Source organism: Monodelphis domestica, chromosome 3 (assembly GCF_027887165.1).
Source record: "Monodelphis domestica isolate mMonDom1 chromosome 3, mMonDom1.pri, whole genome shotgun sequence".
Taxonomy (NCBI): Eukaryota; Metazoa; Chordata; class Mammalia; order Didelphimorphia; family Didelphidae; genus Monodelphis; species Monodelphis domestica.
Window position 1 is genome coordinate 3,136,786 of NC_077229.1, and position 26,697 is coordinate 3,163,482.

Below are 26,697 nucleotides of genomic sequence, written 5' to 3' on the forward strand. Positions count from 1 at the left end.
AGTTTCTTCACTCCTTTTAGTTCCTGGTTTCCCTGTTGAATTAAATACATTTCCATTCCCCAACACTCATTTCTCTGTAGAATTTGCTTATCCTCCACATCTCACCCAGCTCAGCTGCCTCCTTTTCCTCTCTGGCTTCAGGATCAGGAAAAGCTCATTCTTCTCCTTGCTAAAGAAAATCTCTTTCCATGGCAAAGAAGTCCATCTATACCTCCCTGCAGGACTCCCATTGTTCTTTTATCTCCAACCTTTCCCACACTAATGAGCTAAGGACTCTCTTCCTCTGGGAACCAAAAAACCATTTCTCACCAATGCTCCAAATACTCTCACTTGATCTCTCCCTCCCCATAAAATACTATCCAACGTCCACCCTTGGCTTCATGACTAAACTGCTAGACATGGTCATTTGTAGTGAGTTGTTCCAGGGCTTCTTCCAAGGCCCAAGGCCACCTCCCCCATTAGACCTCTCCAGTGCTCCTTTTCTTCAGAGCCTTCCCTCTCATGATTAGCTGCCCAGGATCTGGGATTTAAAGCGTTTCTACAGAACTTTTGGCATGATGCTATCTGCTCTAGCAGAGGGTGAGTTCCAGGTGGGCAAGGGATGTCCACTGCAGCCCTTTATGTTCCCCATAACTTAACCTAGGACCCAGCAAAGAACAAGCATTCATACATGTTTCTGGATACTAAAGATCTCAGAGGGGATCAACACAGCCTTTCTGGCTCCTGCAGGAGACTTCCAGGCCCTTCAGTCCCAAACAATGACTTCTTAGAGGATCACAGACAGATCCCATTAAGGTAGCTGACAGGAAATGGAATCCAACAGCCTCATCTTACAGATGGGGAAACTGAGGCTCAAGGGTTCAGTGTCTTGCCCATGGAGCCCCTGCTAAAACCTCTGAAAAAGAATTCCATGTCGGATCCATCTGCCCCCAAATCTAGCCCTGGTTTCACCACAGCACCCAGAAGCCTCTGGTCACCCTGGCTCTCCCACACCTCTTTTGTCCTCCCTCACCTGGGCACCAGCTCCTCAGGCCTTCTTGCTCCAGCATCCATGAGGCGTCCCTCTGCTCCAAAGAAGAGATCACTTCTTCTGGGGGAACTAGAAGCCCTGGGAATGGGGAACAGTCATGGAGGAAAACTGAAAGAAGCTTGTCACTGAGTTCTCTTGAGGGAAAGTCAGAGGAGTCTAGTGACTTCACTCAGAGACTCTGTCCATGGGGTTCCCACAGGAATCTGCTCCCCCCTAAGTGAATGTAATTCAATAGCCCAGGGTAGGATGGGCCTGTTACCCTCCTGGGGGACCCTGAATGAGCAACAGTCCCTCCCCATTCCTCATCCTGTTCTAGTATATTCTGGAAGAAACTCCTAAACTCCCAAACTGGATCTGGGGGGGTCAGTGTTCTGTGTCAATCTGAAGCTCCAGACACTGCAACCATGAAAAATCAGCTTCTGTCCCATCACCCTACATTCTCCTCCGTCTCCAGCACCTCTTTGAGCCTCATGGATTCTTCTCTCCTGGAGTTCTGCCTCCTCTCCTGGGAAACTCAATGATCCTCCTTGGGCCCAATGCTATCTCTCAGCTAGTTCATTTATTCTGATAATCACAGAGGTGTGGGCAAGCAGGGTCTTCGGGAACCATAGGGGGACAAAGGTCGGGGAACCAATCTGGAACCCTAACATTTGGTTCTGGGGCATTTTCTTTAGAGAAGGCTAGACTGAGTACACAGTTTTCCATTATCTGCAAATGAGAGGCAGCTAGAAGGGTAATGGACTAGGGTGAGAGCTTAGAGGCAGAAAGGCCTCCATTTACATCTGGTCACAAATCACTCCTAAGTAGGTGCCTCAGAACATGCCACTTAATCAAATCTATTTCCTATTTGTAAAATGGGGATAATTGTGTCACTGAATTAGGAAGATGAAGGTGAAGAAGAAGTGCCAGAATATTACAGAGAAAATTGTTGGCAGAGCCCCATGCCAAGAGCAGGTCTTTATAAACGCTTCATCCCTTCCCTCCCTTCTTTACTGGCTCTGCTGGAGGCTTAGGGTAATAGGAAGGAAAACTAAGGACAAACCATCTCTCCTGGGAACTGAGGAGCTGTGAGCTACAAGTTTATGCTGGTTAAAGAGAAAAAGATCCCCAATAGAGGGAGGGAAAGAGGGTGGGAGGAATACCCTCCTGAACAGTTTTCCCAGATGGGTTTGGGAGACACAATTTCAGACCAGGAAGAGGTGAGAGAATCAACTCTGACATTACTTCCACCTCTGAGATTCTCCAACAGGCATTTGATCTCAGACATCAGGAGCACCAAAGGGAGCCCACAAGGTCCTATTACACGATGCAAAGTCCTTTTACAGAAGAATCAGATGGCAGGAAGGCCCTGGCTCTGGGACTCGGCATACCAGCCCTTATTCCTTCCTCCTGACTGAAAACTGCTCCCAACCCTTCCTGCTGCTCAGGATGATATTCCCTTGGATGGCAGACTCAGGCAGCAAGGAGAGGCTCCTTACCCACAGAGAGCAGGTTCCAGGCATTCTCCAGCATCACCTCCTTGTACAGCTCCTTCTGGGGAGGAGACAAGAGGCGCCACTCCTCCAGCGTGAAGTCCACAGACACATCCTTGAAGGTCACCACTTCCTAGAGCAGCCCAAGGCAGAGCATAGAGGGCTGAAAGTCACATCACATTGAAGACCCCACCTCTGGTCAGTTACAGGAGAAAACTGACCTACAGAGAAGGGAGGGGTCCAAAGGTCCTGCTCTTTGTCAGTGTCAGAGCCAGCACTGGAAGCCGAGTCTGGAAGAGCCCAATTGAGGCTTGAGAAGGGCAGCTCTAAGATGTTCCAGAGGGAAGTGGAGGAGTTTCTAGTGTGTGAAGGGAAATCTCTAGGGGACCTCCAGTGTAGCCTGGATCCTAAGGGCCCCTGTGGTGGGATGTAGGTTTGTCACATATCTATGGCCCTGTTGCTGTCTCCCAGGGCAGCCATCGTCAGTGTGAGAATCTCCAACACGCCAGAGCCCAAGCCTTGGGGGGGAAGCTGGGGAGAAGGTAAAAGGGAGGCAAGGGAGGGACAGGGGGCTTTTGTACCTCCCCAGGAACTAACTGGCTCTCTGGGCTGGGGGTTTATCTCTGAGCTTTCCTGATCTCTTGATCTCTGCCAAGCCCAGCCTGAGCAAGCTGAATAGAGGACATCTAGAAAGACTGAGACCTCTCTTTCTCTCTCTCTCTGCCTCTCTCAAACTCTCTTTACTTATAAATGCTTATCAATCAGGTAATGAGCCACCAGATCAGTTTTTACTTATAACACTGTGGAAGGCACGAGAAAGGAGAGAAGGTGTTGCAGAGAGCTCGTGGACTCGGGATGCAGCCCAGGTGACATCCTCAGAGAAGGCTGAGCTGATCTCAGATCACTTACTCATTCATTCATTCATTCATTCATTCATTCATTCATTCATTTATTTATTTATTTTAAGCCATTACTTTCTGTCTTGGAATCAATACTGTGTATTGCTTACAAGGCAGAAGAGTGGTAAGAGCTAGGCAGACTGGGGAGTAAAGAATAAGAAGAGGAGAAAGAGGGCTTTGAACACCAAACAGAATGGTTTGTATTTGTTCCCGGAGGGAACAGGGAGCCATTGGGGTTTACAGAGTAGGAGATTGACATGATCAGAACTGAACTGTAGGAAAATCACTCTGGCGGGAGAATGGAGGAGGCCTTGGAGTGGGAAGAGCCTTGTGGCAGACAGTCCCAGCAGCAGGTTGTCTTAATAGTTCAGGAGGGAGGTGATATGGGCCTCCACCAGGAGGATAGCAGTGACACAGGACAGAAGGGAGCATATTGGAGAGATACTACAAAGGGGAAACTGACAGGTCCCAGCACCATATTGGATACGTGGGATTTTGACCCTGAGGAATGAGGAGGATACAGATATAGAGAAAATGGGGGTTCTGTCTATATGAGAGAGAACAATGTGTTTGGAACACACTGAGCTCAAGATGTCTACTGGTCACCTAGTGTGGAATCTCTGTAAGGAAATTTGAGATGAAAGACTGGAAGTCAGCAGAGATTAGAGCAGAAAATGTAGATCTGAGACGCAGCAGCAGAGAGATGGTGCTTGCATCCCCAGTAGCTGATGAGATCACCAAGTAAAGAAGTCCAGAGGGAGAAGAGTAGAGGGCCAAAGACAGGGTTGGAGGAACTCCCATAACCTAATCCTACTGTTACAAGATCTAGAGGAGGAGCCTGAAGAGAAGACAGAGAATCACAGGTCAGAGAGGTAGGAGCTTAACCAGGATAGAGAGAGCCATTTCCTAAAACCCTAGAGAGAAGAGAATATTAAAGAGGAGAGAGTGGGCCAAAAGCATCAAAGGCTGCAGATAGGGCTGAGAGAAGGAGGTCTGAGGAGGTGGTCTCTATTGTCTCAGAAAGACAAGCGCATACAGGGGAGGAGAATCAGAGAAGGCAAAGCCTGAGAAGATGGAAAAAAGGATAGAAGCTCTACCTTGACGTGGAAGGGGGTTCCACTGATGAATGTTCTCATGGGAAAAGGGAGATGAGGACGAATACTGAGACCAGACAGGCTTGGTGCCTGCAGTCTACTTGTCCCGAGTGCGGGAAGGCTGCAACATGAAGTGGGGATTGGGGTGTCCAGTGGCACTTGGAGGACTGGGATTGCTTTGAGACAGGGACCAGCTTTCCAGGTAAATGCAGAAGAAAATAAAGAGGTTAACTGTGACAAGTGAAAGATGAAATGCCTGATGAATCAAAACTCTGCTCTTCTGAGCACATCAATTTATTAAAGCAATGTATGTCTACTACCTAACCAATGAGGACCAGGTTCTTTCCTGGGCTTAGAGCTGGACATTGAAATCAGGGGGAAAAGAAACTTCCTCTACCTTAAAAAGAGATGAATTGAATAAGACCAATGAATGCAAAGGAAACAATCAAATGCTGGGTCATTTGCTTTCTAATTGGAGAAAAGATTAGAGGCTTGCAAAGTTGGGATGGGGAAGAAGGACAGAGGAAGCTCCCTGACAAGGGGTCCTTCTCCTTCCCAATGTCTGTAAGCAATCAAAAGAACAAAGAAGCGATAAATGATTGATCACTATGTACCCAGTTTGCAGATAAGACCCAAGGAATGCCTAAGACATACAATCAGGAGAAAACTCCTCCCATCAGTCTCAGAATCTGACTGTATTTCTGGTCAGCTGAAGCTCGGCCATAGCTGAGGGTCTCTAAACAGCAGGTACAGGCAGTCCAGTTTCCAGCCAGGCAGGAAGAGGTTCAAATACTGTAATGTGGCTTTCTCTCAGTTCTCCCCATTGAATAAACTTCCCTCCCCAGATAGAATTTGGACGGGGCACACAATTGAATAGAAGGGAACCAAGCCAGCTTCAGCTCCGAGTCACAAGATGGAGAATGTTTCCACAATTTACCCCTTGCTGCCCCAAAGCCCTCCCTTCCTTCCCAAGAGGTCATCAGCTCAGTAGATGGCACAAGACTGGCTTGTTCCAGCTTCTTCACACACCTCACAAGAAATGCTGAGACTATGGTTTATGGGAATACAAAGAACAGAGATTTTCTGAAAACAGCAGCCAGATCAGCCTCAACATCTCTCTTCAGAGAGGGGGAACTTCCTCACTTTATTCCCCACATTCTCTAGTGAAATCTCACAGAAGAGTCTTCATGTTGAACAGAATTCTTAGAATATCAAATCCAAAATTATAATCCAGGAGAAAAAAATGTAATTTTGCCCTTGATGCCACAAGGAAGAGGATCTCTGACAGGCTGGATAAAATTATGAGAAAATCCATTTGGAAAAACAAAAGATCAGCCATATCAAGGAAGATGATGACAAGAAGCCAGGATAGCTGGGGAGCGGCACGGCCAGAGCTCAGACCAGATCACGAGTCAGCCGTCATCCTAAACCTGGGGAACTGGTAAGATAAGGAGGAGATAAAGCAATGGGACAGGCTAAGAAAATACCTCCTGTCAAGGGGCAAACAAGCAATTTGGGAGAAATTTCCTTATTTGGTAAAAACTGATAAGAAAACGTGAATGCAGACTGGAAGGAAATGAGGCTCAGAGCATAAGCCCACCGAATATTCTACTATACATGGTTTAAGGAAATGTGAGCCAAATATTAGAGATCGCACTATAAGAAGGTAGGAGAAAAACATCTCATACACATCTCACAGTCCCAGGGAGATTTATGTGAATAATCATTTATTTTCTCCCCAATTATAGATAAAAACAACTTCTAACATTCATTTTTTTTTTGAGTTCCAAATAGTCTCCCTGAGCGAGCAATCTGATCTAGACTTTACCCGAGTAATCATGTAAAACATTTTTCCTTATTAGTCATTTGTGGAAGAAATCTCAAACCAAAGAAAATGAAAGTAAGGAAAAAAGGGAAACAAGTTTTGGTCTGAATTCAGAGTCCATCATTTCTCTCTCTGGAAGCAGACGGTTTTTCTCATCACGAATCCTTTAGGATTGTCTAACAAGCCTGAATTGCTGAAAACAGCCGAGGCGTTCACAGCTTCTGACCACACAGCGTTGCTGTTACCTATAAAATGTTCTTCTGCTTCTGCCCATACTTTGCTTCAGTTCATGGAAGTCTTCCCAGGTTTGTCTGAAATGATGCTGCCTGTTATTCCTCATACCTCAACAGGGTTGCACTATAATCACACACCAAACCTTGTTCAGCCATTCCCTAGTTAATGAATGTCCCTCCATTTCCAATTCTTTGCTACCATAAAAAGACTTGCTATGGGACTTCCGGTTAAGATGGCAGCTTAGAGAAAGCTAAAGTTCAGATCTCCGGAAAACCCTTCCCGACCGATCTCAAACTATAAGCTCCTAAGGCGCCGAAATTCAAGACGATCAACAGCACAGACCCTGGGAACCCTCCTCCTGGACCTGGACCCGGATCAAAAGGTACGGCTCCCCTCAAAAGCCAGAACCCGAGATCACTCAGACCTAAGGGGTAGGAGCGCAGAGTCCAAGGCTCCGGAAAGCCGCCCGGCTCAGAGAGCAGGGTCGGAACAACAACCCTCAGGGCCTTCTATCCGAGTCCCAGTGAAAGTCACTGCCTGGAGCAAGACAGCCTCAAGGGCTGGATCCTGCTATCCAAGTCTCAGTGAAAGTCCCTGCCCTCGGAGCTTGGAGAAGCTGCAGCCCATCCCCCCGCAGGCCAACGAAACAGCCTCACGGCCAGCGATTCTGAAGGCAACTTCCGGAAAGCAACGTGGTCCGACCCTTCCATTCCAGTTCCACTGAGGCATATTCAGTTTAACCCAGGGAAAGCTCATAGAACCGACAATTTGCCCAGGACTAAAGCCTCTGAACACCAGACAGAGATAAGAAAAGCTAATCCTCCACATTCAGAGATGGCAAACTCCACAGAAGCACAGAAGCCCCAAAATACCAAGAAAAATAAGAAGAAAGGGGCGACTTTGGACACATTCTATGGAGCCAAAATACAAAATACAGAGCAGATAGAAGAAGATATACAAGAAAATGCTCCAAAATTTTCCAAAGGAAATGGAAACTCTCCACAACCCCATGAAGAATTTGAATCAGAAATGACCAAAAAGATGGAAGCCTTCTGGGAGGAAAAGTGGGAAAAAATGCAAAAGAAATTCACGCATCTACAAAACCAGTTTGACCAAACTGTAAAAGAAAACCAGGCTTTAAAGCAAGAACTAATAAAGCAAAGCCAAAACACCAAGAAATTAGAAGAGAACATAAAATATCTCACCGACAAGGTGATAGATCTGGAAAATAGAGGGAGAAGGGATAATTTAAGAATAATTGGACTCCCAGAAAAGCCAGAAATAAACAGCAAACTCGACATCGTAATACAAGATATAATCAAAGAAAATTACCCAGAGATTCTAGAACAAGGGGGCAATACAGCCACTGACAGCTCACAGAACACCTTCTACACTAAACCCCCAAAAGACAACTCCCAGGAATGTAATTGCCAAATTCCAAAGCTATCAAACAAAAGAAAAAATCCTACAGGAAGCCAGAAAAAGACAATTTAGATATAAAGGAATGCCAATCAGGGTCACACAAGACCTTGCAAGTTCTACTCTGAATGATCGTAAGGCATGGAACATGATCTTCAGAAAGGCAAGAGAGCTGGGTCTCCAACCAAGAATCAGCTACCCAGCAAAACTGACTATATACTTCCAAGGGAAAGTATGGGCATTCAACAAAATAGAAGACCTCCAACTTTTTGCAAAGAAAAGACCAGAGCTCTGTGGAAAGTTTGATACCGAAAATCAAAGAGCAAGGAATACCTGAAAAGGTAAATATTAAGGAAAGGGGAAAAATGTTATCTTCTTCTTTTACTCAAACTCTCTTCTATAAGGACTACATTTATATCAATCTATGTATACTAATATGTGGGGAAAATGTAATGTATAAATAGGGGGTAAAGAAAGACCAAATAGAATAATCGTTCTCACACAAAGATTCACATGGGAAGGGGAGGGGAAGAAAACTCCTATAAGAAGGAGAAGAAGAGGGGGGGGGGGGTTACTTAAACCTCAATCTCAGGGAAATCAACTCTGAGAGGGAAAAACATCCAGATCCATTGGGATCTTGAATTCTATCTTACCCAACAAGGGTAAGGAGAAGGGAAAACCAAGGGGGGGAGGGGGAGAGGGAGAACAAAAAGGGAGGGAAAGAGAGGGGGGAGGGGGAGGGAACAAAAAGGGAGGGACTAAAAAGGGAAACATCAAGGGAGGGGACAAGGGGGACTGATGAAGAAGAAAAGGTTAGAATTAGGGAAGGCTATCAAAATGCCAGGGAGTCCACAAATGACAATCATAACTTTGAACGTGAATGGGATGAACTCACCCATAAAACGTAGACGAATAGCAGAATGGATTAGAATCCAAAACCCTACCATATGTTGTCTTCAAGAAACACACATGAGGTGGGTTGACACCCACAAGGTCAGAATTAAAGGATGGAGTAAGACCTTCTGGGCCTCAACTGATAGAAAGAAGGCAGGAGTGGTAATCATGATATCTGATAAAGCCAATGCAAAAATAGACCTGATCAAAAGGCATAGGGAAGGTAATTATATTTTGTTAAAAGGGACTCTAGACAATGAGGAAATATCATTAATCAACATGTATGCACCAAATAATATAGCACCCAAATTTCTAATGGAGAAACTAGGAGAATTGAAGGAAGAAATAGACAATAAAACCATACTAGTGGGAGACTTAAACCAACCATTATCAAATTTAGATAAATCAAATAAAAAAATAAATAAGAAAGAGGTAAAAGAAGTGAATGAAATCTTAGAAAAATTAGAATTAATAGACATATGGAGAAAAATAAATAGGGATAAAAAGGAATACACATTCTTCTCAGCACCACATGGCACATTCACAAAAATTGACCATACATTAGGCCACAGAAACATAGCACACAAATGCAGAAAAGCAGAAATAATGAATGCAGCCTTCTCAGATCACAAGGCAATAAAAATAATGATTAGTAATGGTACATGGAAAACCAAATCTAAAACCAATTGGAAATTAAACAATATGATACTCCAAAACCGTTTAGTTAAAGAAGAAATCGTAGAAACAATTAATAATTTCATCGAGGAAAATGACAATGGCGAGACATCCTTTCAAACCTTTTGGGATGCAGCCAAAGCGGTAATCAGAGGTAAATTCATATCCCTGAATGCTTATATTAACAAACAAGGGAGAGCAGAGATCAACCAATTGGAAATGCAAATGAAAAAACTCGAAAGCGATCAAATTAAAAACCCCCAGCAGAAAACCAAATTAGAAATCCTAAAAATTAAGGGAGAAATTAATAAAATCGAAAGTGATAGAACTATTGATTTAATAAATGAGACAAGAAGCTGGTACTTTGAAAAAACAAACAAAATAGACAAAGTACTGGTCAATCTAATTAAAAAAAGGAAGGAAGAAAAGCAAATTCACAGCATTAAAGATGAAAAGGGGGACAGCACCTCTGATGAAGAGGAAATTAAGGCAATCATTAGAAATTACTTTGCCCAATTATATGGCAATAAATACACCAATTTGGGAGAAATGGATGAATATATACAAAAATACAAACTGCCTAGACTAACAGAAGAGGAAATAGAATTCTTAAATAATCCCATATCAGAAATTGAAATCCAACAAGCCATCAACGAACTTCCTAAGAAAAAATCCCCAGGGCCTGATGGATTCACCTGTGAATTCTATCAAACATTCAGAGAACAGTTAATCCCAATACTATACAAACTATTTGACATAATAAGCAAAGAGGGAGTTCTACCAAACTCCTTTTACGACACAAACATGGTACTGATTCCAAAGCCAGGCAGGCCAAAAACAGAGAAAGAAAACTAGGCCAATCTCCCTAATGAATATAGATGCAAAAATCTTAAATAGGATACTAGCAAAAAGACTCCAGCAAGTGATCAGAAGGATCATTCACCATGATCAAGTAGGATTTATACCAGGGATGCAGGGCTGGTTCAACATTAGGAAAACTATTCACATAATTGACCACATCAACAAGCAAACTAGCAAGAACCACATGATTATCTCAATAGATGCAGAAAAAGCCTTTGATAAAATACAACACCCATTCCTATTAAAAACACTAGAAAGCATAGGAATAGAAGGGTCATTCCTAAAAATAATAAACAGTATATATCTAAAACCAACAGCTAATATCATCTGCAATGGGGATAAACTAGATGCATTCCCAATAAGATCAGGAGTGAAACAAGGATGCCCATTATCACCTCTACTATTTGACATTGTACTAGAAACACTAGCAGTAGCAATTAGAGAAGATAAAGAAATTGAAGGCATCAGAATAGGCAAGGAGGAGACCAAATTATCACTCTTTGCGGATGACATGATGGTCTACTTAAAGAATCCTAGAGATTCAACCAAAAAGCTAATTGAAATAATCAACAACTTTAGCAAAGTTGCAGGATACAAAATAAACCCACATAAATCATCAGCTTTTCTATATATCTCCAACACAGCTCAGCAGCAAGAACTAGAAAGAGAAATCCCATTCAAAATCACCTTAGACAAAATTAAATAACTAGGAATCTACCTGTAGCAGACCGCTTCCTGGCTATGGGCAAGGGGAAAACAGTATGTGCAGATTGCTCAGTCTTGGGCATGCTCAGTAGTGCTCATGGCTGGGAAGGCCTCTGACCCTTGACCCCAGCTTCTCCCAGGTTAGGCGGGAAAACAGGTTTCTTTGTTCTCCCCTGGTTAAGAGAAACCACACCTATGCCTTGTCATTGACCAATGAGAATCATCCCTATGTACTGTGTATATTTGCATATCAAAAACTATATCTAGCCCAGCAGGCTCCGCCTTCTCTCTCTCCCCCTCTCTCCTCTTTCAGGCTAGGCGATGGCTGTCCTTGCAGGAGCTTGGCCTCTGGCCAAGCTCCATCTTTAATCTTTCTCTCTCCCCCTTTCCTTTATATACCATGCTTTTGCCTCAATAAACGACTTCTCTTTGCATACTATGTGAGAGCTGTCCGTACCTTTGTCTCTCTTCCCCGTTCCTTCTCTCTCTCCCCCTTTCCCTCTCAGGGGTCGTAAGGGGCTGGTCCCCGACATCTACCTCCCAAGACAAACACAGGAACTATATGAACACAACTACAAAACACTCGCCACACAACTAAAACTAGACTTGAACAAATGGAAAAACATTAACTGCTCATGGATAGGACGAGCCAATATAATAAAAATGACCATCCTACCCAAACTTATTTACCTATTTAGTGCCATACCCATTGAACTACCAAAATACTTCTTCACTGATTTAGAAAAAACCATAACAAAGTTCATTTGGAAGAACAAAAGATCAAGGATATCCAGGGAAATAATGAAAAAAAAACACATATGATGGGGGCCTTGCAGTCCCAGACCTTAAACTATATTACAAAGCAGCAGTCATCAAAACAATTTGGTACTGGCTAAGAAACAGAAAGGAAGATCAGTGGAATAGACTGGGGGAAAGCAACCTCAGCAAGACAGTATACGATAAACCCAAAGATCCCAGCTTTTGGGACAAAAATCCACTATTCGATAAAAACTGCTGGGAAAATTGGAAGACAGTGTGGGAGAGACTAGGAATAGATCAACACCTCACACCCTACACCAAGATAAATTCAAAATGGGTGAGTGACTTAAACATAAAGAAGGAAACCATAAGTAAATTGGGTAAACACAGAATAGTATACATGTGAGACCTTTGGGAGGGGAAAGGCTTTAAAACCAAGCAAGATATAGAAAGAATCACAAAATGTAAAATAAATAATTTTGACTACATCAAACTAAAAAGCTTTTGTACAAACAAAACCAATGTAACTAAAATCAGAAGGGAAACAACAAATTGGGAAAAAATCTTCATAGAAACCTCTAACAAAGGTTTAATTACTCATATTTATAATGAGCTAAATCAATTGTACAAAAAATCAAGCCATTCTCCAATTGATAAATGGGCAAGGGACATGGATAGGCAGTTCTCAGATAAAGAAATCAAAACTATTAACAAGCACATGAAGAAGTATTCTAAATCTCTTATAATCAGAGAGATGCAAATCAAAACAACTCTGAGGTATCACCTCACACCTAGCAGATTGGCTAACATAACAGCAAAGGAAAGTAATGAATGCTGGAGGGGATGTGGCAAAATAGGGACATTAATTCATTGCTGGTGGAGTTGTGAACTGATCCAACCATTCTGGAGGGCAATTTGGAACTATGCCCAAAGGGCGACAAAAGAATATCTACCCTTTGACCCAGCCATAGCACTGCTGGGTCTGTACCCCAAAGAGATAATGGACAAAAAGACTTGTACAAAAATATTCATAGCTGCGCTCTTTGTGGTGGCCCAAAACTGGAAAACGAGGGGATGCCCATCAATTGGGGAATGGCTGAACAAACTGTGGTATATGTTGGTGATGGAATACTATTGTGCTAAAAGGAATAATAAAGTGGAGGAATTCCATGGAGACTGGAAGGACCTCCAGGAAGTGATGCAGAGCGAGAGGAGCAGAACCAGGAGAACATTGTACACAGAGACTGATACACTGTGGTATAATCGAACGTAATGGACTTCTCCATTAGTGGTGGTGTAATGTCCCTGAACAACTTGCAGGGATCCAGGAGAAAAAAAAAACACCATTCATAAGCAAAGGATAAACAATGGGAGTGGAAACACCGAGAAAAAGCAACTGCCTGAATACAGAGGTTGAGGGGACATGATAGAGGATAGACCCTAAATGAACACTCTAATGCAAATACCATCAACAAAGCAATGGGTTCAAATCAAGAAAACATCTAATGCCCAGTGGACTTACGCGTCGGCTATGGGGGTGGGGGGGAGGAAAAGAAAATGATCTATGTCTTTAATGAATAATGCTTGGAAATGATCAAATAAAATATAATTAAAAAAAAAAAAAGACTTGCTATGTAAATATCTGTGTTTAAATAAGTTCCTTCCCTGTTAGGGATCTCTAGGATACAGGCCTAGATTAAAGGGTATGCACAGTTTGAAAGCCTTTTGGGCAAAGTTCCAAATGGCTCCCCAAATGGTCAATCAATGGTTATCAACTCAATCAAAAACAATGCATGAGTGCCCCAGCTTTTACACATCTCTGAAGTGATCATGTCTTTTTTCTGGCACAATGGCAAAATTGTCAGGTGTGAGAAGGTACCTCAGAGGTGTTTTATTTTGCAGTTCAAGGACACAAATGCTTAGATGAATTCAAGATAGCGACAATTACACAAAAAAATGGAAAAGTTTGATTCCTTAAAACAGAAAAACTTCTGTTTGCCTCAGTTTCCTCAACTGTGAAATGAGGAGTATAAGAACATTTACCCCAGAGCGTTATTACACAGATTTCTGAAAGCAGAATTTTTAGGAGAACATAAAGCACTCCAGTCTGCCTGTATCCCATTCTTTGCCACTGAGCCAGATTCCTTTCTGACAAGGCCAGGATGTCTCCCTTTGACAGAAGCAGGCACTAGAGAAAAAGTGCCAAGATGAATAGTATGTGAAAATGATCACCTCAACAGGGAAGGGGTCGCAGGAGTGAAATTGAGAGAAAACTCTGGCTTGGAGAGCAGTGAGGGTCTCTTGGTCTTGAGAAGCCAAAGAGAGAAGGTGGGAAAATATTTTCTCCTGCAGGATACCCATTTTTCCTGCTGGTGACTGGAAATCTTTCCCCCCAACACTTCCCAATTGAATGGACTTTCTGAAGAGAAACCTGAGCAGATTTTACCCCAGCTCCTATTGCCCAGGGGTGAGTCAACCTGACTTTCAAAGGACTCAGGCAGCCTGAGCCCCACACCCCACAACTCAAGGAGGGAGGGGAAAGGGTTTAGATAAAGGGACCCCCTTTTCTCACTTTTCTTTTCCCATTCTTCCCTGCCTGTTATTCCTTTTGTATTATCTGATTGAGTTAACATTAAAAGTTATCTGTTCCCCAAGCTGAGTGTGCGTGAACAGATCAAGGGAAGACCTTTTGGCCTGAAGTAGTAGAAGGGAGACAAGAGGGACAAGAGTGAATTGGGGAGAGCAGCTTTAGCTAAGGAGGGAAGAAAGACAGGGGAAAATCTTCAGACTCCCTCTCCTCTCTCTGAGCCAACCCATTACATCTGCTGTCTCCCCTGAACCCCACTTTGAGAAGGAAGTTCTCTCTTTGCCCCTCTCCATACTGAAAGTCCAAGCTTCCCTCTTTTATCTTTTTTTTAATACATCCCTCAGGACCACCCTAACCATATTTGCACAGAAAACTCCCAGGCCTTCCAGAAACTCGACCCTTTCTCTCCAGCCTGTCCAACAAGAGGACTAGACCAGTGAGGAATGGACCCAGCTGCTGGCTTGGGTATAAACAGTTCTGCTCAAGAACACTCAGAGCTCCTCCTTTGAGAAAAAGGCCCCATTTCTGTGCAAAAGCCCTTCCTGGGCTCACCCCAAACTCCTTGAACTCTCTCTGTGTCAGGGAGCTCAGCAGCAGCAGGCCAGTCAGGGTGGGGGTGAGGGGTCACCCTCTGCAGTGGATACAAAAGCCACAGGGGAGCTTTGGGGGGGCCTCCCCAGCTGCCTGATTCTGGCTGTCACTGGCAAGGACCCTGACCATTCCTACAACAGGCTCCACTGGTATATACTGACCTTCCAGCCCCTTCCTCTCCCCTCACACCTCCCTCCTCCTCCTCTGACCCAGGGTCACTGGCCTCCTGGCTGATCCTTGGCCAAGACCTTTCATGGTCTAGTTCTGGGTCTTTCCAGGGGCTTTCTGTCTCCCTGCAGGGAAGGTTCTCCCTCTTGCCTCTGGCCTGGGAGCTTCCTTCAAGTCCCAGCTGAATCCTCCCCTCAGGAACCAATGATCTTCCATAACCCTAAGAGCCTCCCTCCATCTGGCCCCCAAAGAGCTTCTTTGGACTCGGCTGCTGAGGGGTCTCTTAAGTCAGACTGGGGGGAAGGGAGGGGGCCTGGAGGATGATCAATGGCTTCTCCCTTCCTTTGTGCTGAGCAGTGCCAGGCACACACCTGGGTGTTCCTCCACACTGGCTGACTTGGGCTACCAAGTAGGAAAGAGGGAGGAGCTGGAGAGACCCAGGAAGACTCGAGGACTTGAGACAGAAGGCAGTGATCAGCTCCAGGGGACAATGTCTTCCCTGAGGATGGCACAGACCAGGGGACACCCTTAGTCTCAGCTCCAGGCCAGACTCAAGAGGGAACAGGTGAAAAGAAGCAGAGTAAGAGGGTGTGAGTGTCACCAGGCAAGCAGAGAGAGCAAAGACAGGATCCCTAGAATAGAAATGGGAAGTAAAGGCTGCAAGGCATGATTGGCAGGGGTATGAGACAAGAATGGTGATACATATGAAAAATCAGCTGGACCAGATGGAGCTATATATAAAAGATAATAAGGTTATAAACATGGAATGTGTGTGTGGGAATAATGTAAACACTGGTGAAAAGAAAAATCTGAACAGGTTACAATAAGAAGAGGCTAGAGGGATGGTTACTCTATATGTCCATTAAGAGATCTCCTTGTAGCTCAAAGTATGAAATATTCCAGATCAAGACCCATAAAAGATTTACCCCAGAAGACCCGGAATCCATTAAGAAATGTACCCCCAGCTTTTGTGAATGAGCCCAATCATGTAATCAAAGAGATGAAGAGGGCTATAGATCTATTTAACCCCGATTATAATGATTTTGCCCTCTTGATGAAGGAATTGCTAACTAAAAGGGAACATAAAAAATTCATAGAGAAGACAAGATCAGACCTTTTATTGGTGTCCTGGATGGACAGATATTGATACGGACATTAATGATAAAGATCAATATGATGTGATGAAGGAATTTGGCAGACAATAACTGACGTTATGTGTCAGTATACAAAAAAGCCAAATGCCTGGTCAAAATTTGAAAACATAAAACAAAAAGCCCACAGAAACACCTACCTCATTTTTGGATCACATCACTGAGGCTGCCGAGACATATCTTAATATGGATGTCCTTGAAGAGGGGACTGTCTCCCATATAAGGAGGATATTTGTAAAAATGCCATACCCAAAATTAAACTATTTTTAAAAAATAGCTACCTTGACAGGGAAGAAATGGAGCTGGAGGACATTAAGCGAAAGGCAATGTACTTGACCAAGGATAATGAAGAAAAATATGGTGATAGGGACACAACAATGGAAGAACTTAAAGAAAGCTTAGGGAAGCAGAACTAAAGGCTAAGGAAAGTGAAATAAAAGAGGTCAAAGCAGTGGCTGCATTGAGATCAATAAAGCCTAATGGTAATTACAATAAGTTGAGGGATAGGAGATCAGGTTATCTCCCCAACATTGCTTTCTCTGTAATAGGGGTTGGCCATTTTGTTAAAGAATCCAGGTTTAGAGGCCAGTTTGCCAGAAAAATTAATAGATATGGAGGACATAATGGAAATAATTCGAGTAACAGCAATAATTATAACAATAACAATAGATGGAATAATAATTATGCAAGGTGGAATAATGTAATTATGTGTCAAAATACCTGTTGCCAAGGTCCCCAAGCTCAGAACCTCAACATTATGCAGGACTAGGTTAAGTCTGGAGCAAGGCCTAAATATAGCCAGATTGTAAAGCATAATCAGAGCAAGGGTGCCTGTTCATTATGAAGGTTTACCCAGGTTATACCTGTAATTGAATCACGGGATGAGTTGAGTATAAATGAAAATAGATATAATGACAATGAGGTTGATGATTTAAGTGAATCAATTGAATCAAGGGATAATATAATTAGTGTAAATAATTGTAGGGAAAGAGAAAATTATAATGTAAACTTAGTAGAAAATTCTAATGAATGTAAAATAAGGGAAATTAGTGAAGAATATAAATTCAATAATAATAATGAAATTATAAATGAGAACAATGATACCAAGATGGAGAGTATAAGAACCAATGAGAGTAGTGTAAAAGCTGATGATGCAAAATCCTGGTAATATCATGCAATTCAAGCAGATGTAAACTTGGATGGTCAGGAAAAAACTGAGCTTTGTTCTGATGTTACTGTGCTAGCACCAGTATTAGAAACATTTCAGCCTCCAAACAGTACAGAGCCATATATATGTGTTACAATTGGTGATTAGATATATAATCTTTTGGTGGATTCTAGAGCCAGTTTTGCAAAGTCTTCCTAAAAACTGTAGAGCTGTTGGTACTATGGAAGTTATAGGAGCAACTGGAAAACCATAAAGAGTAGCAAAATTACAACCTAAAATGATTGCTTTAGGTCCTTTATCTGTGGAGCATGCGTTTCATTGTATGCTAGACTGCTCCATGAACTTCTTGTTAGGGATTTATTGTGTAAATTATGAGCAACAATCCAATGTACTGATATTAGTGATATGTCACTACATCTACCAGAAGAATCTCTGAAAGCTTTTCCATTGCTGTTCTTAGATTCAGTCAGTACAGAGAATGATTTGGATTCCATCTATCCTATTCCTGAGCATATCCTGGAAGATTTATGGTCAAAGTCTTCCACAGATATAGGTCTACTGAAATCAGCTACTCCAGTAAGGGTGAGGACTAAAGAAGGACCAGTTCCTTGTGTACCTCAATATCCCTTAAGTAAAGATGCAATAGAGGGTATCAGACCTATCATTGAGTCCCTAATCCAAGAAGGGATAATAATACCTTGCTTCTCAGGATACAACACACCTATACTTCCAATAAAAAAGCCAAAACTCGATCAGAATAGCATGGTCATCTAAAGATTCATCCAGGATCTGAGAGTTGTAAACAATTACGTGGTAAAGACACATCCTATTGTACCAAGCCCAGCTGCTACAATCTCTTCTATTCCAAGTCAGGCAAAATATTTCACTGTGGTAGATTTATGCTCAGCGTTTTCCTCAATACCAATTCACAAGGATTCTCAAAAGATCTTTGCTTTTACCTGGGAGAAAACACAGTGGACCTGGACTTGTTTGCTCCAGGGATTCACAGATTCCCCAAGCCAGTCCTCACAAATTCTGAAGAGACTTAAAAACTATAACATTCAAGGAAAGTAAAAGAGTACATTTTGTTGATGATATCCTCCTAGCATCACTTTGGCTTTATGTTGTCAGAGGGTTCCAGAAATATCACGCAGAAAAGAATAGCTGACATCCAGAAACTGAGTGCACCTAAGACCAAGAAGCAACTCAGAGCTGTTCTTGGAACAGCTGGTTTGGGTAGCCAATGGATACCTACATATAGCAAAATAACTAAGTGTTTAACAGACCTAACCAGGAATACAGAACCAGAATCTCTGAAACTCAAACCTGAATATCTGCAAGCCTTAAGCAAGCTTAGAGATTTTATCTGCACCAGCTTTGTGTATCCCGGACTATATGAATATAGCTTTGTTTTACCTACATACAAGACCAAGAGCAGATTTACATATATCATCCTATGAAATGCTCTTTCGACATGCTCCACTACAAGCAAAAATTTGTAATACAGTCTATACATAACTCTTAGGAAGAGATTGTCAACTTGCTTCATACTTAAGTGCTTTACAACAAAGACTCAAAGAATTACATGATATGGGAGTATTAATTCAATCTGGTCCATTGGATTATTCTCTCCATGATTTCAAACCAGGAGATATGGTCTATGTCAAAAATTTTGCTAAAACATCAGCAACACAAGAGTTGGGTAGGTTCTTACACCATTGTATTAAGTTTCCACATCTTGGGTAAAAGTTTTGGGTAGAAATTCATGATATCATTGTTCACATATTAAATTAGTACACGGTTTAAATAATGAAAATATACAAATCATTAAAGAAGGAAATGAAGAAGAGATTGTAGAAAGTTAGAATCATCAGGCAAATTGAGTCTGCAGTCAAAAAAATCAGTAAGAAGAGGACCATTCCTGCAGAAGAGGACAATGCAGATGAAGAGAATTCAGGAATTAATGGACATTGTTAAAAGACTGGAAACTTATAAATTTAAAAGACTGTGGAAAATTTGCAATGAAGAGGATCACAGGATTAATGGACTAATTGATTAAAACTGGGGTAATATAACACTAAACAACATAACTTATTCACACAAACAAATATATCACTACTGTGGAGTTGGAGAAGTAGTATTCAATCAAGATGAGATGAAAAGAGAAGGAAAGATTTGAAGTAGTGGTAAGAATATTACATGCAACAATAACAACACTAACATTACACTAGCATAACATAACAGCAAAAGTAACAACAGAACGAAACATAAACATGAAACAAAAATATGGTTAGGTATAGAAATTTAGGTAGGAAGAAGAATTTTGATGAAAGGGATTTAGTTAGATAGGATTAAGATAAGATTAGATACTGACTTGCATTATAACATACATAACAACATATATTACATAACACAAACAACATAAAAAATTGTAAATGCATAATGTGTATAAGTTGGGGTTTTATATTAATTGTATTATAGTGTATGTATATCTGTAACGTGTGTAACTATGAAGTGTATATGTATAGCATACATGTATATATTGTGTGTACTATGTGTATATATGCAAAATTATGTAAATAGCTCACTTCTATCTATTGTTACAGGTAGTTTACATAAGTGAGTTTAATGTTTTGGTTTAATTTATGTGTACAACTTATGCAATATTGTGTTTATTATAATTTTCAAAATTTTCTCTAAGTTTGCTGTTATACATTACAATAGTATTAGAATGTTCTGTATTAGTTGATCTGGGTAGTATTTATGAGTTTAATGTCTGCATGGAAGTTGTGTTTATTTTATTATGTTTTTGATGTTATTTGGTTGTTGTGCTTTTGCATATGTTTGAAGGTTGTACTTGTTCGTTACTTAATCCCCTCTTTCCTTTCCTTGATAAAATCCCTAGAATTGGTTAGTATTAGATAAGTTAAGATAGTCGAGTATAGTTGTTTGTTATTTTGGGTAGATATTTTAGTTTAGGTAATCTGTAAGTTAGTTGTGCACAAATGCCAAAATAGTGTTTTCAACACAATTTAAGCTTTGTGCAAAGGGGGGAATACAGTAATGGGAAGTAAAGTCTGCAAGGCATGAAAGCAGGATCTTGCTAAGCCTAGTGTAGTTAGAATTCTTTGTTACAATTAGAAAAACTGTCACTCTGGACCTGGGAGAGGAAGGAGACAGGTGTGGCTGAATTATCTGGAAGCTCATCTATCAAGATACAAGCCTATGAATATCTTTTGGTTGTAGTGAGGAGTTATTCTTCAGTCTTCTCCTGGTCAGGTATTGAAGAGCTAACATCAACTTGGAAAATACCTTCTGTGGACATTTCACCTGGGATTCTTGGTTTTGGCTAACCACGGACTTTTTGTAAGAGACTGGTCCCTGTTAGATTTGCCTTTAGATAACTTAAGGTTTAATTTAGAGTAAGTCAGATAAATTGTATTTAGTGGGTAAAAGAAATTTATATTCCTCCCTTTCCTTTATCCCTTTATGTTAAAATAAGTTCAATAATTTTATGTTTCCCTCTGTATTACGATCCTTCCCCTTCTCTAAATTAATGTATTATAATTATTAAAACAATAGAAAGGGAAGAAGAGGGAATCAATGGTCATCCTCAGCCCTCATTTGTGCCCAGGGAGAAATCCAACATGGGAGGCACTGCCTGGGGGGAGCTCTTGGGGTCTGAGCTGCCCATGGGCCAAGAAATCACTCCCAAAGGGGAGAAGAGAGTCGGGAAGGGCTATTCCTTCTGCCTTGGATATGGGGACAGACATGGCCCAGCAGAAAGGAGGTAGCAGCTTTCCAGCTTATCTTGTGTCAGAGCCAGGGAAGGGCCTCCCTGGCTGAGGGGGGCTCCCATCTGGGGCTGGAATGCACTGACCTGGGCTGGGAGTCTGTCCCTCTCCAAGGTTTTCCCTGGGACTCCAGGCTCCCTGTAGAGGCAGCAAAGTAACCCCAATGAGTCCCTCTGGTGAAGCTCCTCCATCTTTTCCAGGCTTCGTCTCTGTCAGGGTTAAATGAGGAGTTTTTGACAGAATAAGGGAGAAGCTTTTAATCATTTCAGTTTTAACAAGAATATAGTAGAGGAGCAAATTAATGTCATCCCTTCAAGCCAGAGGAAAGAAAAGTTCTAGCAGCTTTTAACAATGAACAATTTAGTTTAATTAAAATAGAGATAGGAATAGACTAGAGTAAAGGAGAGGAATATGGGAAAGAAGTAGAGAAAGAAATTTTCCTAATGTTATACTAGTCATCTCCACAGGGTGAAGGGCTACAGGAGTCACCCAGGGCCAGGCCTGTCCTCAGAGGAAAACCTGCTACCAGCAGAGGGGGGGCGGTTTGGGAAGTGAAGAGGGTCTGAAGGGACAGCTGAGCCCTTTCTTCTATTCCTCCTCTTCTGTCCCCTTCCTTCTACCCTCCTCCCAGACCACCAAGAGGCAGCAGGGTTTTGGGATCCTCCAAGAGAGGGGCCCAGGCAGAGCCCAAAGCCCCCTAGCACAGAAGGGGTCTGAGGCCTCTACCAGAAGGGGGAGCAAGGAAGCCTGGGGAAGGGTAACTTCAAGGGGCCCAGCCAGCCTCCAGAGGGAGACCCTCCAGGCAGGAAGCCCTTCCAGGGGGCCTGCCTGGGGTTCAAAGACAAAAGGGGGAGCCACCAAGAGCCTGGAACCCAGGCCCTCCCCATGCAGGCCTGGCACTCTCCTCTGGGCTCCTCTTCCCAGAGGGCAGTCCTCCTGGTGGGGAAGACCCTCCTCCTCCCTCAGCCCCACATCCCTGCCTCCAGGGCTCTCTTCACCCTTCTGGACAACCTCCAGCCCCTCAGATTTTCCTCTGGCTCCTGCCTGACCCCATCAAATCATCCATGGTGCTCTAGGGCACTCCCAGCCCTAAAGGCCCCAGGACACACCAGCCTCCTGGGGGTCCATGAACAGCACCTCCTGCTCCTGGCCTGGAGCCTCTTCTCTGGCTGTCCCTCAGGGGCGGCTCACAGGCTCTCCCTCCCCAGCTCTGACCACTGCCCTCTCTGGCTTCCCTATTGTGCAAAGTACAATCTCGCCTCCTCCAGGAAGCCCTCCTGAACTCCTCTTCACTCTCCACCCTCTCTCTGCTCCTTATTGCCTGAATAGAGCCTTCTTGGGGTGACTGAAGCTGAGGCTGCCCAAGGGGCGGGGGAGCAGGAGCTCGGGGGTCTGGGGCCAGAGACTGGGAGACAGGACTCCTGGGTCCTGACTGGGGGAGGTAAAACTGCATCCAGGACTGGCTCATTCCCCATCCCCAGACACCCCCTCCAGGCCGGAGGTCTCAGCAGAAAAGAAGATCTGGAAGAGGAAGCCGGAGGCCACAGCAGACTCTTCAGACACCAGAGCAGCCCCGGGATACACTGTACCCCGCAGGAAACTCGCACCCCGGTGCAGCCCGTCCCGCTCCGCTCCGGCCCCAGCCAGCCCCGCCCAACTTCAGAGTCCCAGGACGCGGGGGGGGAGGGGAGGGGCTCCCGGTTTGGGGGGATCCAGGACGCGGTGGGATACAGGCGGGAGGTGTCTGCCCCAGAGGGACTCGTAAAAGGGCGGATCGAACTCAGTCCGGCTCTCCCCGCCCGCCCTCCCCACTCATTACCGAGGCTGGAGTCGCGGGGCGGAGGGAGTAACACAGCCGAGGTCGGAGCCGCGGCGGGAAAAGCTTTGGAAGCGTAGGTGGACAGGAGATAGGGTACGATCTTCACTTCCGGTTTCCCGGAGGCCTCTGCGCCGCCTGTTTCAGGCTGGTCCTTCCTCCTTTCCCCTCCCCCCAGCAGAGCTCACTTCATGCCCCGGATTCTCTCCTTCGTTCCTCCGCATCCTCCCGCTCCCGCCGCTCCCCGTTGGTCCACGGGCCACTGGAGCCTGTGCTCGCCCGCTCACTGTAGGGCGCTCCGGGCTCCCGGCGTCCCGAGTCTGTCTTCCCGGACTGGGTCCCTTCTCTTCTTCCCCATCAGCCCTTGAGCTCCCTTCTGAGTGTCCGTCCAGGAATAGATTCATCCGGGGCTGCCGGCAGCTGCCCTTCCGCCACCTCCACCCACGCTGCCGCGCTTTCTCTTGTCCCCCGGAAGGCAGAGCGCTCCGATGTCTCCCGACGGCGGCCTGTCGGTGGCCCAGTGCAGGCCCAGTTCTCTGATGCTGCCTGGATGCCCCCCAACTTCCTGGGCCACTTCCGCTCGCTCACTGCTCTGCAGCGGCTCCCTAGAGACCAGCCGTCGGGCCGGGTGGCTCTCCTCTCGCCCCGCCCCGGGAGCTTTTGTCCCGCAGCTCTCCTCTTCCCGGCCTCAGCGGCTCCTCGCAGCCAGGGCGCCTCCGGGGCGCTCCTCTCACACTCTCCTTCTTAAACGTTCTTCCCGCCCTCTGGGAAACCGTCTAAACTTGTTTGTATTCCCTGCCGCCACTCCGGGCCTCCTTCCGCTCGGGAAAGCGAGCCATTGGGCAGAGCTTGCCGTCCTGCGAAGCTCATTTCCACCTTGTTCACGGCCTTCCTCTGAGCCCTCTCCCACAGGGCGCCCGAAGTCCTTCCCGGAAATGCCTCCCTCCAGAGTCCTGGGACCAAACTGCGCGGGAATGAAATGGGCTGTTCCAAATGCTCCTCCGCCCTGCCTTCCCGGAAGCTCTTCACACTGGTGTCATCCTTGTTCCTCTCCCAGATGTCCGGCCTTCTCTCAGCTTTCATCATTTGCAGTTCTCCTGCCACCTGCAGGACTGGTTCTTCTTCCTCTCCTTCGTGAACAAGGAGCCCATTCCCCTCCCTACTGGATGTCCTCTATGGGTCTCTCCTGCCCCCACCCCCACCCCAGGGTGGGTGCTGTGGAGAGAGCCTGAAATCTAGAATCACGATAATCGGACTTCAAACCTGATCTTTGACACTAATTGTTTCTGTTATGGGCATCTCACTTAATTTCTGTGTGCTTCCTTTGGGAATGTTAATACCTACTTTACAAGGTTGCTTTGATAATGAAATGAAATATTTTTAAGAATGCTTGTCAGCATGCCTGGCACATAGTAGGTACTCTCTCAACCCTTAGTCCTTTTTTACCTCAGTCTTTCATACAGCTAGATGATGAATTCTATTCTCTGTGCACAATTTGGATGCTGCTCAGTGGAAGGTCCATGCACCCTCTCCTAAGATGGGGTGGCCTTATAAACATTTAGAAGGCATCAGAATCATTATCACCCACCTGTGGGGAGTTGTAGAGCTCCAACAGGGTCCCTATCTGACAGACAGAGCTGATGTGGCTCCTCCAATGATAGCCACAGACTTGTCTTGCAACTGTAGTTAAGGACTGACCGACCTTCTCCTGTCATCTACTACAGGTGAAAGGGAACTAGGCCAACGTACCTGGTGTAGATAAGCGCCCCCTCTAAAGCAACGAACCCTACGTGATGAACACCTTGACCTCCCCACCCCGTGTGGTAACCACCTTGACCCCTCCACCCTGTGCCATAACCATATTGACCCCTGGTCAGCCCCAAGGGTATATAAGCCTGCCTTAAAATTGCTTCGAGGAGGAACTCCCTTTGGGCTCCTCCCTGCGCCTGTGAAGTGGGTTACAATAAACCACCTCTCTGTGCCGATTGCAGCGTCTGTTCTGTTCCTTGGCCCCTAAACGGACCCTAACATATGGGGGCTCGTCCCCAGGGAGTCCAGGAACCACAGACAGAGAGCAGGAGACCTACGCCGAGCAGGTAAGCCTCCAGGACCCCTATTGGCTTTTTTTGAAACCGAAACTGCGGGGTTCTGGGCTTGAGTGTGTGAGTGAATGAGAGAGCGTGGCATACTTTAAGGCTGGAGGAAAACCCTGTGAAACGCATACAGGCAAAGGGTGGCACACTGTGCTCCTGGTCGGGGTTTATACGACACACCTGTCCTAAGCGTCACGGGTCCATCCCGTTCCGGGGTGAGGGCTTGCCCGCGACTCGGCTGAACTCCAGACCTGTTTCTGAGTGTGGACTTGGCGGTACCGCGGTTCTGTCTCTCCAGCAGGGGCCCAGCCGGGAAACCGAGGAAGCGAATGCCATCCCATTCACCCCTCCCGCTACCCCTCCCAACCCTACCCGCTAGTTTCAGTTTCTACCAAATCTTGGTTCGAGTCCTTTCATAGTGTCCTGAGTTCGAGTCTCATCTCGACGCTACGATAAACGGGGTGTTGGATACGGGAAGAGGCGCCCTTCCCTCCCAACGCATACCCCACAAAACCCTGCAGGTACTGGCCCCAGGTTCGAGTCCTATTTTGGTTGTGAGGCCACAGTTTTAGGTTCAAGTCCTTCAGTGGGTTTGAGTCCCACTCGTTGTAGTACGCCGGCGCATCGACTCAGGGACGCCTCACTCGACCGCCGGCACATGAGAAAGCCCAATCTTAACCTTAATTTGTTTGGGCTATTCCCCCGCCACAGGAACATTAACCCGGCTGACGGTCCCCTTGAATTCTTTCTCACCACGCGTGGCCTTATATCTCTTACCTTCCTTTCTCTCCTTATCTGCCTCCTCATCTTTCTTATTACTTTCACTAAACAAGAATGGGAAACTCTCAAAGCCAGCCTATCGACCTGGTCCTCCGGCATTTGGGGATTTTAAAAAGAGGGCGGCGGGCATGGGATTAGGAGTGAAGAAAGGGAAACTCCAAGCCTTCGTTAACGTGGAATGGCCCACATTTGGAGTAGGCTGGCCCTTTGGGGGTACGTGGGATGGGCCGTCATCTCAGCCGTGAGGGCGAGGATCCTCCTTCCTGGGAAGGAGGGGCACCCCGACCAAATGCCGTACATCCTCACATGGCAATCCCTAGCCCAAGATCCCCCGCCTTGGCTCCAGCCCTACACGGACCTGATACAGGCCTCGGCACTCACCCTAGACCAACGAGCCACCACCACCTCTGGGGGCAAACAGCCGGACCCCTCGGCACCCCCCGTCCTCCCAGCCCCTGAGGAGCCTCTATTGGATCTTCCCCTACCGCCCCCCTATAAGCCACCAGCCCCCTTTTACCCCCATCCCCCAGGGGAAGCCCAAGCACTACTAATAATAATACTAGCTAAGATAATTAGTTTGTGGGGTTATCGAATGTTTTACATCCTGACCTTAAGCCTGTAACCCAGGAGTTTCCATAAATCCTACCACCCCCCTCTTGGCTGTATAACAAGAAGGTCAGAC

At 44.9% G+C, this 26,697-nt stretch overlaps 1 protein-coding gene across 3 annotated transcripts in view; it reads right to left on the reverse strand.

Moving 5' to 3' along the window:
* Nucleotides 1–25,430, reverse strand: part of LOC100617521 (zinc finger protein 420-like) — a 31,309-nt gene extending 5,879 nt beyond the window's left edge. Inside the window, exons 1-4 of one of the 3 annotated variants that reach the window (XM_007490167.3) lie at nucleotides 23,146–25,430; nucleotides 21,413–21,535; nucleotides 2,509–2,635; nucleotides 1,013–1,108 (exon numbers count right to left, since the gene is read on the reverse strand). In XM_007490167.3, the coding sequence (XP_007490229.2) occupies nucleotides 1,013–1,108; nucleotides 2,509–2,635; nucleotides 21,413–21,517 (328 nt within the window). In that variant the 5' untranslated portion in view covers nucleotides 21,518–21,535; nucleotides 23,146–25,430. Of the gene's footprint in view, nucleotides 1–1,012; nucleotides 1,109–2,508; nucleotides 2,636–21,412; nucleotides 21,536–23,145 lie in introns of those variants that run through there. The other 2 variants (XM_056821251.1, XM_056821252.1) reach the window with 2 other exon arrangements.
* Nucleotides 25,431–26,697: the final 1,267 nt, after the last annotated feature.